Source organism: Coregonus clupeaformis, chromosome 12 (genome assembly GCF_020615455.1).
Source record: "Coregonus clupeaformis isolate EN_2021a chromosome 12, ASM2061545v1, whole genome shotgun sequence".
Lineage (NCBI taxonomy): Eukaryota > Metazoa > Chordata > Actinopteri > Salmoniformes > Salmonidae > Coregonus > Coregonus clupeaformis.
In genome coordinates, this window is record NC_059203.1 from 15,026,326 (window position 1) to 15,044,255 (window position 17,930).

Here is a 17,930-nt window from a genome sequence, read left to right on the forward strand (position 1 = left end):
GGGAGAGCGAAGACGGGAGGCTGGGGGAGAGAAAGGACGGAGGCCGGGGGAGAGAGAAGACGGAGGCCGGGGAGAGAGAAAGGCGGAGGCTGGGGGAGAGAGAAGACGGAGGCTGGGGGAGAGAGAGGACGGAGGCTGGGGGAGAGAGAAGACGGAGGCTGGGGGAGAGAGAAGACGGAGGCTGGGGGAGAGAGAGGACGGAGGCTGGGGGAGAGAGAAGACGGAGGCCGGGGGAGAGAGAGGACGGAGGCCGGGGAGAGAGAAGACGGAGGCTGGGGGAGAGAGAAGACGGAGGCTGGGGGAGAGAGAGGACGGAGGCTGGGGGAGAGAGAAGACGGAGGCTGGGGGAGAGAAAGGACGGAGGCCGGGGGAGAGAGAAGACGGAGGCTGGGGGAGAGAGAAGACGGAGGCTGGGGGAGAGAAGACGGAGGCTGGGGGAGAGAGAAGACGGAGGCTGGGGGAGAGAGAAGACGGAGGCTGGGGGAGAGCGAAGACGGAGGCTGGGGGAGAGCGAAGACGGGAGGCTGGGGGAGAGAAAGGACGGAGGCCGGGGGAGAGAGAAGACGGAGGCTGGGGGAGAGAGAAGACGGAGGCTGGGGGAGAGAGAAGACGGAGGCTGGGGGAGAGAGAAGACGGAGGCTGGGGGAGAGAGAAGACGGAGGCTGGGGGAGAGAGAGGACGGAGGCTGGGGGAGAGAGAAGACGGAGGCTGGGGGAGAGAAAGGACGGAGGCCGGGGGAGAGAGAAGACGGAGGCTGGGGGAGAGAGAAGACGGAGGCTGGGGGAGAGGAGAAGACGGAGGCTGGGGGAGAGAGAAGACGGAGGCTGGGGGAGAGCGAAGACGGAGGCTGGGGGAGAGCGAAGACGGGAGGCTGGGGGAGAGAGAAGACGGAGGCTGGGGGAGAGAGAAGACGGAGGCTGGGGGAGAGAGAAGACGGAGGCTGGGGGAGAGAGAAGACGGAGGCTGGGGGAGAGAGAGGACGGGAGGCTGGGGGAGAGTAGGCCAGAAATCAGGGGATCCAAGGAAAGACTTGATGCATGCCTGGTTCTCTCAAGAGCCTCACACCGTTGAGACGTCACTTCCTGGCACAAGCTTCCGAAGACCAGCCCCCAGGGTCATATGTGCCACCACAAAGGCCTCTTCCCAAATGGCACCCTGTTCCCTATATAGTGCACTACTTTAGACCAGGGCCCTCAATAGGGAACAGGGTGCCATTAGGGACAGGTCCATAATCAACGCCTTTAAAACACCCCTCTTCATCTCAGCCCACCGTTCCCTAAATTCAGGTTATATAATATGGCATCTCTTTTAGTTTTTTAAGCTAAAAAAAAAAAAAAAGACAAAAGGATATGTTTCAGTTCATTCAATCTTTGCTCCATCAGTCCCACAGCAGCGTTCGGTCTGGGGGTAGTAGGATGGGTTAGTGGAGGGAGGGTGTTGGTAACAACCAGCGGAACGCCTAGCAGCAGAGGGAGTGGTTATACAGGATGGAACACCAGAGTACAGTCCTCTCCGTCTCTGTCCCGGCCCAGGAAGAGGCTCTGATTGGCTAGTTCCTGGTTGTTGGGCAGGGGGCTCCTCAGGTAGTGGCTAACTATCCTGGAGTCCAGTCTGCTCTGGTGAGGGATGCTCTCGTAGGGTTTAGGGTCCAAGTCTAGGATGGACACGGAGTAGGTGAAGCGAGGTTTGGTAGGCTGGATCTCCAGGCTCTGGTCCAACCTGTTGGCAGCATATAGTAGTGACTGGTTAGCCTGGGAACCAGTCTGTTAGTGCTAACTGTACAAGGAGTGGAATTTAGCGCAGAAGTGGCATAGTGGGTAAGAATAGGACAACTAGGTAGAATTCAACAAGGTCCTCACCCGTCGTCCTCCCCGCAGGTTGCTATGGTGATCATGATAGAGCAGTCCTTGGCTGTCATGGCAACTCTGTACTGGTGGACCTGATGGGAAGCAGCCATATTAGACAAATAAGCTTGAAAAAAAAGCCCTAAGCCACTTTGTTAGACAGAGGCTACATCCTGTCCGTGCATTTCAATGGGGGAAACAAACAAACACTAAAGCCCTAAGCAACAGAATGTATATTTATGATAATGCAGGTTTTGCATACAGAGTTGCATGGTTATGTCACATCGGTTAGAAAGAAGAGATTCACCTTTCCGACGGCGTACTCGACAGAGCCGTCGTCTTCGGTTGGACAGTTCTGGACCTTCTCCAGGAAGCTCTGGCTGTACGGCCCGTCTATCTGAAGACTGCTTCTAGAGGAAGGAGGGACAGTCAATCTTAAGAAAAGTTCCACCCGAAAAACTCATATTTAGGTATTTGTTTCATTAGTCCACTGTTGATACAGTCCCAAAATGTTTTGCGAGTCCGCAATAAAGTTTAGGATATAGAACTTTGGAAGTACAGCCGGTATTTTTTTTTGTATCATATGATGCATCAATTTAGATTCAATAAAACCTTAAATTCATTGAATTTTATCAAACTGAAAAGAAACCGTTCGGACGCTACAGACATTTGTGAGCGGGTCGATTTTTGGGATGTCTCATGGTCTGACAAACACCACTGTAGCTCGGCCACCTTTCACCTCAGATGCGGAAGGCCGACATAACAGGATGTGGTGGATTGAGACGCAGCCCATGCAAAAAAACATCTCTAGCTTAAATTGTAGGGATTTTTATTATTATGCTAATTAGATTTCCGCGGGGCCGCGGACATCGACTCCAGGGGGTTAAATTAATGATACATACTAGATATACAAAAGTATGTGGACACCCCTTCAAATTAGTGGATTCGGCTATTTCAGCCACACCTGTTGCTGACAGGTGTATAAAATCGAGCACACAGCCATGCAATCTCCATAGACAAACATTGGCAGTAGAATGGCCTTACTGAAGAGCTCAGTGACTTTCAACGTGGCACCGTCATAGGATGCTACCTTTCCAACAAGTCAGTTCGCCAAATTTTCTGCCCTGCTAGAGCTGCCCTGGTCAACTGTAAATGCTGTTATTGTGAAGTGGAAACGTCTAGGAGCAACAGCGGATCAGCCGCGAAGTGATAGGCCACACAAGCTCACAGAACGGGACCGCCGAGTGCAGAAGTGCGTAAAAATCGTCTGTCCTCGGTTGCAACACCCACTACCGAGTTCCAAACGGCCTCTGGAAGCAACGTCAGCACAATAACTGTTCGTCGGGAGCTTCATGAAATGGGTTTCCATGGTCTGGGGCTGTTTTTCATGGTTCGGGCCCCATAGTTCCAGTGAAGGGAAATCTTAACGCTATGACATTCTAGACGATTCTGTGCTTCCAACTTTGTGGCAACAGTTTGGGGAACGCCCTTTCCTGTTTCAGCATGACAATGCCCCCATGCACAAAGTGAGGTCCATACAGAAATGGTTTGTCAAGATCGGTGTGGAAGAACTTGACTGGCCTGCACAGAGCCCTGACCTCAACCCCATCGAACACCTTTGGCATGAATTGGAACGCCGACTGCGAGCCAGGCCTAATCACCCAACATCAGTGCCCCACCTCACTAATGCTCTTGTGGCTGAATGGAAGCAAGGCAGGCCCTGTGTAGCTCAGTTGGTAGAGCGTGGCGCTTGCAACGCCAGGGTTGTGGGTTCGATTCCCACGGGGGGCCAGTATGAATAATGTATGCACTCACTAAACTGTAAGTCGCTCTGGATAAGAGCGTCTGCTAAATGACTAAAATGTAAATGTAAAGTCCCCCGCAGCAATGTTCCAACATCTAGTGGAAAGCCTTCCCAGAAGAGTGGAGGCTGTTATAGCAGCAAAGGGGGGGACCAACTCCATATTAATGCCCATAATATTGGAACGAGAGACAACCAGTAATATCAAATCAGAAGTGTACATTACAAGGACTACGATTTGACTTGAAGTGTGCACCTGCCATCTAGTGGTATACCTAGGTTATTACATGGCAAATGAGTTCACATTAGTAGTTATTCCAAACTGTGTCTCTCACCTCTCTTTGGGAAAGTCCTGTAGATGCTGCTCTACTCGTTTGAACAGGGGGTTTAACCCCTCGATGTCTAAGCTATCCAGCATCTGAGTTCCCAGGATTTTGTCCAGGACACAATCTTTGGGTAGGCAGTGGTTACCTGGACCTGGAAGAACAAAAAAAAATGTTTTGAAGTTGATAAGATTTAAAATATATAAAATGTAAATGCTTTAAAGGTATGTTTGCATGTTGGCTTTAGTTATTCTTATGAAAGCATCAAACTACACTGAACAAAAATATAAACGCAACATGTAAAGTGTTGGTCCCATGTTTCATGAGCTGAAATAAAATATCCCAGACATTGTCCATACACACAAAAAGCTTATTTCTCTCAAATGTTTTAATATATCTCTGTTAGTGAGCATTTCTCCTTTGCCAAGATAATCCATCCACCTGACAGGTGTGGCATATCAACAAGCTGATTAAACAGCTTGATCATTACACAGGTGCACCAGTTTTGTCACACAACACAATGCAATTGGCATGCTGACTGCAGGAATGTCCACCAGAGCTGTTGCCAGATAATTTAATGTTAATTTCTCTACCATAATCCTCCTCCAATGTAGTTTTAGAGAATTTGGCCGTACGTCCAACTGGCCTCACAACCACGTGTACGGCGTTGTGTGGGCGAGTGGTTTGCTGATGTCAACGTTGTGAACAGAGTGCCCCATGGTGGCGGTGGGGTTATGGTATGGGCAGGTATAAACTACGGACAACGAACACTTTTTTAAAAAGGTATCTGTGCATATCTGTATTCCCAGTCATGTGGAATCCATAGATTAGGGCCTAATGAATGTATTTAAATTGACTGATTTCCTTATGAATTATAACTCAATCAAATCTTTGACATTGTTGCCTGTTGCGTTTATATTTTTTGTTCAGTATATTTTGGTAATACATTCGGTGTAATGCTTTATAACTTGTTATAAGCATGCATGAGCCTTTATAATTCTCCATGCCAAGTATCCCCGTCTCTCACTGTTGCGTAGCAGGTCCCGGTGCAGGAGGCTGGCCTCACACCTCACTCTGCCCTCAGACAGTTGCGCCTTCCTGGGCTCCCAGGAGCTCAACAGGGCGCTCACGATCACCTGGATCAACTCGTTCAGAACCACCTGGGGTTTAAAACACAGAGTTACAGGAAAGGAGGCCAGGACATTTAGGCTGTGTCTCAAATGGCACCCTATTCCCTATGTAGTGCACTAATTTTGACCAGGCTCATAGGGCTCTGGTCAAAAGTAGTGCACTATATAGGGAATAGGGTGCCATTTGAGACACAACCTAAGTCAGAACCCCTTTTTATATCAGCAGTTGTCAAAGAGCTTTACAGTAACCCGGCCTAGACCCCAAAGAGCTTTACAGTAACCCTGCCTAGACCCCAAAGAGCTTTACAGTAACCCTGCCTAGACCCCAAAGAGCTTTACAGTAACCCTGCCTAGACCCCAAAGAGCTTTACAGTAACCCTGCCTAGACTAAATAGCTTTACAGTAACCCTGCCTAGACCCCAAAGAGCTTTACAGTAACCCTGCCTAGACCCCAAAGAGCTTTACAGTAACCCTGCCTAGACTAAATAGCTTTACAGTAACCCTGCCTAGACCCCAAAGAGCTTTACAGTAACCCTGCCTAGACCCCAAAGAGCTTTACAGTAACCCGGCCTAGACCCCAAAGAGCTTTACAGTAACCCTGCCTAGACCCCAAAGAGCTTTACAGTAACCCTGCCTAGACCCCAAAGAGCTTTACAGTAACCCTGCCTAGACCCCAAAGAGCTTTACAGTAACCCGGCCTAGACCCCAAAGAGCTTTACAGTAACCCGGCCTAGACCCCAAAGAGCTTTACAGTAACCCTGCCTAGACCCCAAAGAGCTTTACAGTAACCCTGCCTAGACCCCAAAGAGCTTTACAGTAACCCTGCCTAGACCCCAAAGAGCAAGCAGAAGCACAGTGACCAAGAAAAACTCCCTAGAAGGAAGCAGGCACTGAGGGGTGGCTCGTCCTCTGGCTGCACTGGGCCATTAAAGCAGATGAAAACAGAAAGAGAAACTGGATGTGTCCCAAATGTAGGTCTGATCCCATTTAATTGTTTGGTCGATAGGCTGTAGGTAGACATATTTTTTAGTGGAGCAGTCACAAATATATTATTTTTGTTCATGGCACACGAGGCACCGGTCTGATTCGCGCTGGATATCAGAACAGCGATTACTCACTTCGAACTGGACAAACATTTTTTCTTTAACGAGTCAGACGCGAAGGATTTACTGCAGATACCAGACCAGGCCCAAATCCCCGTCATTCGCATGAAGAACAGACGCTGATAGAGGGGACGCAGGTCCGGGTACCTTGTTAGAATTTGTCGGCGAGTGGGTAACCCGCCTCTACCATCCGTCCTATTGGCCAACGTAAAATCATTGGAGAATAAACTGGATGAGCTCCGTTCGAGACTATCCTCCCAACGGGACATTAACTATAATATCTTATATTAGACTATCCTACCAACGGAACATTAACTATCTTATGTTTCACCAAGTTGTGGCTGAACGACATACAGTTGGCTGATTTTTCCATGCATCGGCAAGACAGAACAGCTGCCTCTGGTAAGACAAGGGGTGGCGGTCTGTGGCTATTTGTCAATAACATCTGGTGCGCGAAAACAAATATTAAGGAAGTCTAGGTTTTGTTCGCCTGAGGTAGAGTATCTCATGATAAGCTGTAGACCACACTATTTACCAAGAGAGTTTTCATCTATATTATTCCTAGCTGTCTATTTACCACCACAAACCGATGCTGGCACTAACACCGCACTCAACGAGCTGTATAAGGCCATATTTAGTAAATCTTTTCCTTAAAGCTGCATTGTTGGTTAAGGGCTTGAAAGTAAGCATTTCACGGTAAGGTCCTACACCTGTTGTATTCGGGCAAAAGTGACAAATAACATTTGATTTGATTACTTCTTATCCCTTGCACAAATAGTCTCCAGCTGTGTCTGTCCAGAGCTCACTGGCACAGGAAACTGAGGACCCAGAATATTTTATACAATGTTGGAAGTTTTGGGCTGGATGGACACAGTCGATACAATGTTTCCAAGTTGGTTGCAGACAGGCCATGCGTAGCCAATGTGATTTTATAGGATATTCATTATCATTAGGATATTTTCTACCTGCAGGCTGCAATGTTTTTATTTGTTGGATTTATGTAGGCTATTTTTACATACACTGAACAAAAATATAAACGCCACATGTAAAGTGTTGGTTCCCATGGCAATAGAAGTTACTTTTAGATTTGTATCATTTTCATTTAGATATAGATCGAATTTAGGTTAACATGACAATGATTGAGATAGACTGTTCCACCAAAATGTGCATATGAAAATCATAACTGGCACGCAGATCGGTAGAAATGGTAGGATAAATTGGCACTCCAAACGGAAAAGGTTGCCGACCCCTGGTGTAACCTATTACCGGCAACTTTAGGAGCGTCACGGCAGAATCAGCAGCGGGGAGAAGAGGGTCGGAAACAGGTCGTTTTTCTTTTTTTGGTTAAGCTATCTTGATCTCTTGCTCCCTCAAGTAATTTGTGTGTCTTAATGATTTAAATCAAACAATGTGCTTAAAGCATCAGACAAGCTCAGTACATACAGTTGATTTTATTAAAAAGACACTTATGGAAAAATACATGTTTCAAAATTTCTACCAACGAAGAAAATACTACTCTCGGGTCGACCAAGATGTATTTTTGGTCGGGGACACCCCTACCCAAATGGTACCCTATTCCAGGGGTCAACTCTGACCCTACGAGCCCACCCACCTGGTGTCTCAGGTCTAAATCAGTCCCTGATTAGAGGGGAACAAGGAAGAAAAGCGCAGTGGAACTGGCTTGGAGGTCCAGAGTTGAGTTAGAGGAGACTATGGGCTTTGGTCAAAGGTAGTGCATTATACAGGGTACAGGGCGCCAGTTGGGAATCACGCTATAGACACGGATACCAACCTTACTGGACTGGTGTCCGTTGATAAGGCTGCCACTAGGAAGGAAGTACGGCCGTAGATGCTGAGCCAAGTCATCTAGGTCCTGTAACACGTCTGCATCATCCTTACAGCTGTAGATACACTCTCCACCCTGGATGGAGACAGACAGATTTAACCCTAACCGCTGTAGATCCACCCTGGATGGAGACGGACAGATTTAACCCTAACAGCTGTAGATCCACCCTGGATAGAGACAGACAGATTTAACCCTAACAGCTGTAGATCCACCCTTGATAGAGACAGACAGATTTAACCCTAACCGCTGTAGATCCACCCTGGATAGAGACGGACAGATTTAACCCTAACCGCTGTAGATCCACCCTGGATAGAGACAGACAGATTTAACCCTAACCGCTGTAGATCCACCCTGGATAGAGACAGACAGATTTAACCCTAACCGCTGTAGATCCACCCTGGATAGAGACAGACAGATTTAACCCTAACAGCTGTAGATCCACCCTAGATAGAGAGACAGATTTAACCCTAACCGCTGTAGATCCACCCTGGATAGAGACAGACAGATTTAACCCTAACCGCTGTAGATCCACCCTGGATAGAGACGGACAGATTTAACCCTAACCGCTGTAGATCCACCCTGGATAGAGACGGACAGATTTAACCCTAACCGCTGTAGATCCACTCTCCACCCTAGATAGAGACAGACAGATTTAACCCTAACAGCTGTAGATCCACCCTGGATAGAGACAGACATATTTAACCCTAACAGCTGTAGATCCACCCTGGATAGAGACAGACAGATTTAACCCTAACCGCTGTAGATCCACCCTGGATAGAGACAGACAGATTTAACCCTAACAGCTGTAGATCCACTCTCCACCCTGGATAGAGACGGACAGATTTAACCCTAACAGCTGTAGATCCACTCTCCACCCTGGATAGAGACGGACAGATTTAACCCTAACAGCTGTAGATCCACTCTCCACCCTGGATAGAGACGGACATCAGAGTTATTCTTGGAGAGTGAACTAATACAAACATTCCGTAATACAGCGAGAGGACTTTTGTTGCAGTGTGGTGCAACAAGTATACCGCAGAGATACATACCTTGAAGATTTTAAAGTTGTTTTGAGGTTCCTCTATCAAGTGCTTGATGGCTAGGCACATTCTCTGTTTGTTCCTAAGCAGAGAGAGATTCGGGCTGAGTATATATGCATCTTTTTTCACATGCTGTGGAATCATATACAAACTGGTTGTATTAAAGAGCACCAAGCTCTACTCTGAACATGGTTGTAGATGCCATGTGTACCACAAGATAACTGGGAGGGTGAATTCTAATCTTACTTACCCTGAGAACAGGTCCAAGGGACAGTACCGGCTCAGCCGTTTCCACTTTCCATTGGCTAACTGTTGCGTTAGAGAGAAGACCACAAAAGTCAGTCCGTCAGTCCCCACCAGGTGAAGTTATCCAGTCCCACCACCATTTACATTTACGTCATTTAGCAGACGCTCTTATCCAGAGCAACTTACAGTTAGTGAGTGCATACATTTTATTTTATTTTTTTCATACTGGCCCCCCCGTGGGAATCGAACCCACAACCCTGGCGTTGCAAACACCATGCTCTACCAACTGAGCTACATCCCTGCCGGCCATTCCCTCCCCTACCCTGGACGACGCTGGGCCAATTGTGCGCCGCCCCATGGGTCTCCCGGTCGCGGCCGGCTACGACAGAGCCTGGATTCGAACCAGGATCTCTAGTGGCACAGTGCAGCACTGCGATGCAGTGCCTTAGAAGGGGGCAGATACTGATCATAACATTCAACTTTCACAACAACAAATGCCTGGCTCCTGGTAGATTTCCTAAGCCCCAGTCTATTCTTCGGTGTAGTCAAAAGAAGCGGGTATGTGCCATCTTGTCTTTTTTTTTTTTACGTACACGTCATTTCTCAGTGAAGAACCCTCAAGGTCATCAAACTAATGTAGTACAACAGGTTATTCCAGTGTCATTCCCAAAACACTGTCAACTCACCTTAAAATGTTGATGCATACAGAACCGGCACACCTTGCTTTTAATTTCCTTCGTAACGTGTCTGGAGGACGGGAGAAACCCACATTTGGGCTGAAAAACACAATAGGACCAGAAGTGAGTCACTGTGGATGAGTTGATTTGATGAACTGATTCCAACAAACGCCTCTTTTTAGCTAACCACACTTATCCCTTTCTTATCACGTGACTTCCAAACCCATGAAGTCCAAGCCCATGTCATCTCTGACTCAGCCTTCCCTTAATACTGATTTCAGTAACCCAGGCCCTAACCTTTTCATTATAATACAGGAGTATCATCCCATTTGTCTTTTGACTGTGTGTATTTGTATATTGAAATACTCTGTCAAGTTTATATAATCTGTTTATTTAATAATTGTTTAACCAGGAATGTAAATTGATTTGAGAACCAGTTGTACTGAGCAGTAACTTCCTACTGTTCTAAACTCTAGCTCCACTGAGACTGTCCCAAATGGCACCCTATTCCCTATATAGTGTGCTACTTTTTACCAGGGTCCATAGACTGTACCTTAATCTCTATACAGAGAGGACTGAGACTGTACCTTAATCTCTATACAGAGAGGACTGAGACTGTACCTTAATCTCTATACAGAGAGGACTGAGACTGTACCTTAATCTCTATACAGAGAGGACTGAGACTGTACCTTAATCTCTATACAGAGAGGACTGAGACTGTACCTTAATCTCTATACAGAGAGGACTGAGACTGTACCTTAATCTCTATACAGAGAGGACTGAGACTGTACCTTAATCTCTATACAGAGAGGACTGAGACTGTACCTTAATCTCTATACAGAGAGGACTGAGACTGTACCTTAATCTCTATACAGAGAGGACTGAGACTGTACCTTAATCTCTATACAGAGGACTGAGACTGTACCTTAATCTCTATACAGAGAGGACTGAGACTGTACCTTAATCTCTATACAGAGAGGACTGAGACTGTACCTTAATCTCTATACAGAGAGGACTGAGACTGTACCTTAATCTCTATACAGAGAGGAGGTCTGTGTTCTCTGCTGCAGCAACAGGAGAGCTGGGTGAGGTTCGGCAGACACAAGGCACATCCACTAAACGTATCCATCACTTTATCACAGCGAGACTCTGCCATGACATAGAACACACAGACAGAGGAGTTGTTATAACGCATTCATGACAATTTAGTCACAGACATTTCAGCCGTTTTCCTAGACACGTTAGCCTAGCCTTGGACTAAGAAGCTCTTTCAATAGAGAATCTCCTTTGAGAATGCTTTTTAATCCATTTACATTTACATTTCAGTCATTTAGCAGACGCTCTTATCCAGAGCGACTTACAGTTAGTGAGTGCATACATTTTCATACTGCCCCCCCCCCGAGGGAAACGAACCCACAACCCTGGCGTTGCAAGCGCCATGCTCTACCAACTGAGCTACAGGGGACCACTGTAATCCCTGACTAGGATCATCTGTGTCTAGGAAACTGGCCCTCGATGTGTAGGTTTTAACTATACATTCATAAAGGAGGCAGTCCTTTCCTCATAATTATGAAATAGATCTAAAGCATTTGAGTTCCATTTAGGTTCTGACAAGACACATAGACTGTAGATGCCATTACCTATAGATAGCATTCTGTCACGACTAATTTGACGCACACAAGTCCACACACACACGCACGACAAGTCCACACACACACACACAACAAGTCCACACAAATAATTTCGGTTCCTGGATCCTTTCACAGCATTATAAGCCTGCATTGTGACAATGACTTATCAATGACCCAAGCCCAGCTCAGCTAATCCCTACCATTGTGACGCAGAGTTGTCAAAATGCTCCAGCAAATGCACATTATCCCAGGGGCGTTGGCAGACACAATATAAGTAACCTAATTTAGGTCCCTCTAACTGCCCTGAATGCCTCTGCTGATCCTACAGCTATTGGATGCAGTAATCATGTGCCTATGAACCAGAGTTATACTGTTAGCACTGAGGCGGTGTGCCTGAGGAGGAAGTCCACTGTGTGCAGCTCACCCTGCACTAACATAAAGAACATGAGCACATCTACTGCTGCTAAGCTTCCCAGTAAAGCAATAAAAACAAGTAAGCATCCCAGAAGAAAAGTGCTCAAAATAGCCCACGTTAACATATGTAGCTTAAGAAACAAGGTTCATGAAATCAATAACTTGCTCAGTAACAGATGACATTCATATTCTGACTATCTCTGAAACTCACTTAGATAATACCTTTGATTATACAGTGGTAGTAATACAAGGTTATAACATTTACAGACAAGACAGTAATGCCAATGGTGGAGGTGTTGCTGTTTATATTCAGAACCACATTCCTGTAAAGATTAGAGAGGATCTCATGTTAAATACTGTTGAAGTAATCTGACTACAGGTTCATCTGCCTCACCTAAAGCCCATTCTGGTGGGAAGCTGCTATAGACCACCAAGTGCTAACAGTCAGTATCTGGATAACATGTGTGAAATCCTTAATAATGTATGTGATATCAATAGAGAGGTATACTTTCTGGTTGATTTGAATATTGACTGGCTTTCATCAAGCTGCCCACTCAAGAGAAAGCTTCAAACTGTAACCAGTGCCTGCAACCTGGTTCAGGTTATCAGTCGACCTACCAGGGTAGTTACAAACTGTACAGGAATTAAATCATCTTTACTAATGTTGCATAGATTTGTTTGAAAGCAGTATCCAAATCCATTGGATGTAGTGATCACAATATAGTAGCCGTATCTAGGAAAACCAAAGTTCCAAAGGCTGGGCCTAATATTGTGTATAAGAGGTCACACACGACGACAAGTCCACACACACACGACAAGTCCACACACACGACAAGTCCACACACACACACAACAAGTCCACACACGACAAGTCCACACACAGACGACAAGTCCACACACAGACGACAAGTCCACACACACAGACGACAAGTCCACACACACAGACGACAAGTCCACACACAGACGACAAGTCCACACACACAGACGACAAGTCCACACACACAGACGACAAGTCCACACACACACACAACAAGTCCACACACAGACGACAAGTCCACACACAGACGACAAGTCCACACACAGACGACAAGTCCACACACACAGACGACAAGTCCACACACACAGACGACAAGTCCACACACACAGACGACAAGTCCACACACAGACGACAAGTCCACACACACAGACGACAAGTCCACACACACAGACGACAAGTCCACACACAGACGACAAGTCCACACACAGACGACAAGTCCACACACAGACGACAAGTCCACACACAGACGACAAGTCCACACACAGACGACAAGTCCACACACAGACGACAAGTCCACACACAGACGACAAGTCCACACACGTCCCACAGCTTAGTCTGCTGATATATTCCACAACACGAGGAAATGTGGTGTCATATTTCATGAAAACCTGAAGATGCCAAACCCTGACAATAAGTAAAAGACAACACGTACCTGGCCTTTCCTGCTGGACCTTCAACGACAGCTGTCGGACAAAGTCTAACGGGAGCTTCACAGCCTCCTACACAAACAACAATGTATTGATTGATTTATCTATATCATATACTATCATACAAAGCTATATCAGGGAATATAAGAACTGCCCATAACCTTTTAACTGTATTTGATTACTTTATTAGTTCCATGTGGCAAAGAACTGTCTTTTAACCAAACAGTTAATCTCATAACTACATAAATCATTTAAGATATTGGGGGAAAGGCACCATGCTATTAGCACAGAAGAAGTCTTACTCCGTCGTGGACAAATTTCTCCCCCAGCAGTGGCTTCATGACATTTAGACTATAGTCAACTATGTTCTGTATGTGTCGGAAAGCTTGTTCTGTTGTCTGGAAGAGAAGAAACAGATCATCAAGAGAAATTAGGTTTCTGTGACAACCCTGGAGTGTTCATTTTCAGAGCTATCCATGATGCATACTTGTGTTTGTGCCTTCACTTGCTTGGTTGATACAAGCGGTCACTTTTTTTTTCTTCCATTTAGCAGACGCTCTTATCCAGAGCAACTTACAGTTAGTGAGTGCATACATTATTTTTTTGATTTTTCATACTGGCCCCCCGTGGGAATCGAACCCACAACCCTGGCATTGCAAACGCCATGCTCTACCAACTGAGCTACATCCCTGCCGGCCATTCCCTCCCCTACCCTGGACGACGCTGGGCCAATTGTGCGCCGGCCCATGGGTCTCCCGGTCACGGCCGTCTACGACAGAGCCTGCCATTAAACCTAAACTGGACCTTTGAGGACCTTACACAAGTAAGGATCTAGGATCAGCTTCCCCTTCCACAACCCTAACCTTTAGTGGGGAAAATACAAAACTGACCCAAGATCAGAATCTGGGGCAATGTCACCCTACCCCGCCTTGCCTGACTCTCACAAGTGCTGATTAACAAAAATGTGTTACAAAACATGATCTGACAGGTTATGGTTGTAATTGTTATTAAATAATTAGTAAACTGATGAGACACATATTTTGCTGGATAGGATTTTCTAACCTTATGCGAGTTTTCGGCATCTTCTGTAGAATACTTCAGGAGCCGAAGGACTCTGGCGTGCTAGATAGGAGAGGAGGGTTAAAAACACATCAGCATGGGGAATCATTTTTTAAAAAGGTACCTAAATATAAATACGGGGGAGTGAGAGTTATTTGCTCTAACCCATGTGATAACTCCGCAAGGTTAAAGTTAGCTAGCTAGCTTGCTACCGTATATTCATTGCTAGTTTGATTTCCAAGGGACCAAAGACAGGCAGCTAAGTTTAGCTAACGTTAGCTACGACGCTTGCTAGCTAGCAACTTGTGTGGAAAAAAGACCACAATAATCAGATGACTCCTAGGCAAACTATCTTGTGACAAGTAAAATAAACAATATTTTACTTTCCACTGTTCCGCTTTTACAAACGTGGCCGGCGCCAGACAACCTGACCAGTTAGCTAATGTTAGCTAGTAGCATATGTTAGCTACCAAGATTGTTGCTACAGACCTAACGTTTGCTAACTCACCTGGACATTAGAAACCACTAGGCTTTTGTTGCCCTCTCCGTGGTATTTCCAGTCGTTCTCGTCCATTTTGTCCAGTTCCATAACAGAACTGTACGTTATAGGCAAAATAATCTCTATAACTATTAACTCCAGCAACTTTGCCAGGCAAACACACAAGTTCTGAAGCTAAAACAATAATTATATCTACTGACACCAAATGACCGCTTCTACTGCTTTCTGGAGGATTCTTCTTCTTTTTAAATGAGGTTTAACGGCGGTTGGCATCCATTTTGTTGCATTACCGCCACCTACTAGACTGGAGTTCAACTCCCTTACCTTTCCTTGAAAAATAAACCAAAGCAAACAAATATCCTACCGTCTAACATTACACTCACACCTTCAACACTACAACTAATAATTAACCCCACCCTTCTCCACTGTTTAAATACACTCACTCCTACCTCATGCCCTCAACCTGAATTGATGGGACACCACCACTGAACACTCCCTGTGACTCTTCTGCTGTCAAGTCTCGCACACCCAAATATCTCTCTGCAGCTGCCACCACCACCTCAATTTTCTTCGATTTGCGTTCCATCCCTGCAGTACAATTAATAACCATTGCTATAAACGCTAAAAATCCAATCTTGCTGAACCATATATCACTTTTTGGTTTATCCCTCTGTACTGGTACATCTCTACTACTCACACCATTTCTCTCAGGATCCTCCCCCTTGACCCATCTTCCTCTACTTTCTTCACTGCCTCCGCATATGACAACTTATTCTCTACTCTTACCCTGGATACCTCAACCTGCTTCTCTCACACTGGACATGTCTGATCCCCAGCCCCATGGCCACCCCTACAATTAGCACACACCACCACTTTCCCCACTGCTTCACACTCCTTAGTCTCATGCCCTTCTGCACACTTCTCACACCTTGGAATCTCCCTCCTACCCACTGCTGCCACATGCTCATAAGTTTGACACCTGTAACATCTTAAGGTATTTGGCACACATGCTCGCACTGGATAACTTATATATCCTAACCTCACTTTCTCAGGCAAAGACTCAACTTCAAAACTCAAAAGAACGGACAATGGCTCTTCTGTTTCCCCACTCCCCTTTTCTGGAGGATGTCCCGCCCACTCTCATCGTATTGGCCAGATGTTTGTAGATGCGATTTTCATTGGATACTTCAGCCAGACATGCCACTTTTTGCCAATCGCACCTGTTATTCTAATGACCCCAAGATAATTTTCCTGTGATCTAAGATTCACTACATGACCAAAAGTATGTGGACACCTGCTCGTCGAACATCTCATTCCAAAATCATGGGCGTTAGTATGGCGTTGGTCCCCCCTTTGCTGCTATAACAGACTCCACTCTTCTGGGAAGGCTTTCCACTAGATGTTGGAACATTGCTGCGGGGGACTTGCTTCCATTCACCATTCAGCCACAAGAGCATTAGTGAGGTCGGGCACTGATGTTGGGCGATTCGTCCTGGCTCGCAGTCGGCGTTCCAATTCATCCCAAAGGTGTTCGATGGGGTTGAGGTCAGGGCTTGATGCAGGCCAGTCAAGTTCTTCCACACCGAACGCAACAAACCATTTCTGTATGGACATCGCTTTGTGCACGGGGGCTTTGTCGTGCTGAAACAGGAAAGGGCTTTCCCCAAACTGTTGCCACGAAGTTGGAAGCACAGAATCGTCTAGAATGTCATTGTATGCTGTAGCATTAAGATTTCCCTTCACTGGAACTAAGGGGCCCGAACCATGAAAAACAGCCCCAGACCATTATTCCTCCTCCACCAAACTTCACAGTTGGCACTATGCATTGGGGCAGGTAGCGTTTTCCTGGCATCCGCCAAACCCAGATTTGTCCAATGGAGCCGACGCTTGGCATTGCGCATGGTGATCTTAGGCTTGTGTGCGACTGCTCGGCCATGGAAATCCATTTAATGAAGCTCCCGACGAACAGTTATTGTCCTGACGTTGCATCCAGAGGCAGTTTGGAACTCCGTAGTGAGTGTTGCAACCGAGGACAGACTATTTTTACCCTCTACGCGCTTCAGCTCTCGGTGGTCCCGTTTTGTGAGCTTGTGTGGCCTACCACTTCGCGGCTGAGCCGTTGTTGCTCCTAGAAGTTTCCATTTCACAATAACAGCACTTACAGTTGACCCGGGGCAGCTCTAGCAGGGCAGAGATTTGACAAACTGACTTGTTGGAAAGGTGGCATCCTATGACGGTGCCACGTTGAAATTCACTGAGCTCTTCTAAAAGGCCATTCTACTGCCAGTTTTTGTCTATGGAGATCGCATGGCTGTGTGCTCGATTTTATACACCTGTCAGCAACGGGGTGTCCACAGACTGTTGTGTATATATAGTGTATCTGACTCACCGTTCTTATTTTGATTTCACTTTATATCGACTTATTCTAATTCTTAAGTTAAAAAACGGTTATTCCACAGCATAACTTTATTAAAATATATTTCAAAACGACCTTTTAGAGATGTTCTACCTCACTTGAAAGTTCAAAATATGTAAAAGATCTCCATAACATAAGGCAGTGGTTCCCAACCTGTTCGGTAGATGATCCATGTGTTAGTGGAGTGTACACCAGTGGTTCCCAACCTTTTTCCATTACTGTACCACTAACTGAATTTGGCTCTGCCCGGAGTAACCCTGAAGTACCCCCTTCATGTGCATTTTACCAGTAGGTCTATGGTCTCATGAGTCTTCTCAAGTACCCCCTGTGGATAGACTGAGTACCCTCAGGGGTCCTAGTACCCCTGGTTGGGAACCACTGACATAAGGCACAATTGGCCCAGCGTCGTCCAGGGTAGGGGAGGGAATGGCCGGCAG

At 46.2% G+C, this 17,930-nt stretch overlaps 1 protein-coding gene across 2 annotated transcripts; it reads right to left on the reverse strand.

The window, feature by feature from the left end:
- Positions 1 to 923: 923 nt before the first annotated feature.
- On the reverse strand, positions 924 to 15,566 carry ippk (inositol 1,3,4,5,6-pentakisphosphate 2-kinase). 2 transcript variants are annotated; one of them, XM_041891832.2, is made up of 14 exons: positions 15,087 to 15,566; positions 14,582 to 14,641; positions 13,822 to 13,917; positions 13,525 to 13,591; positions 11,038 to 11,159; positions 10,020 to 10,109; positions 9,338 to 9,396; positions 9,097 to 9,169; positions 7,994 to 8,122; positions 4,996 to 5,128; positions 3,981 to 4,122; positions 2,152 to 2,251; positions 1,860 to 1,939; positions 924 to 1,719 (listed from the first exon to the last, which is right to left on the reverse strand). In XM_041891832.2, exons 1-14 carry the CDS (start codon positions 15,165 to 15,167, stop codon positions 1,479 to 1,481), a joined length of 1,473 nt encoding a protein of 490 aa, XP_041747766.1. In that variant the 5' UTR covers positions 15,168 to 15,566; the 3' UTR covers positions 924 to 1,478. The 2 variants fall into 2 exon arrangements, with proteins under 2 accessions (XP_041747766.1, XP_041747764.1); XM_041891830.2 differs by having other exon boundaries at positions 2,152 to 2,254; positions 15,087 to 15,565.
- Positions 15,567 to 17,930: the final 2,364 nt, after the last annotated feature.

Excerpts from the sequence above, each read along its gene's own strand:
- ippk (XM_041891830.2), bottom strand. The coding sequence starts at position 15,167 with ATGGAACTGGACAAAATGGACGAGAACGACTGGAAATACCACGGAGAG. Across the intron at positions 13,918-14,581 it reads ATGCCGAAAACTCGCATAAG|ACAACAGAACAAGCTTTCCG; the intron begins GTTAGAAAATCC and ends CTTCTCTTCCAG. Across the intron at positions 2,255-3,980 it reads CAGGACTTTCCCAAAGAGAG|AAGCAGTCTTCAGATAGACG; the intron begins GTGAGAGACACA and ends TCCTTCCTCTAG.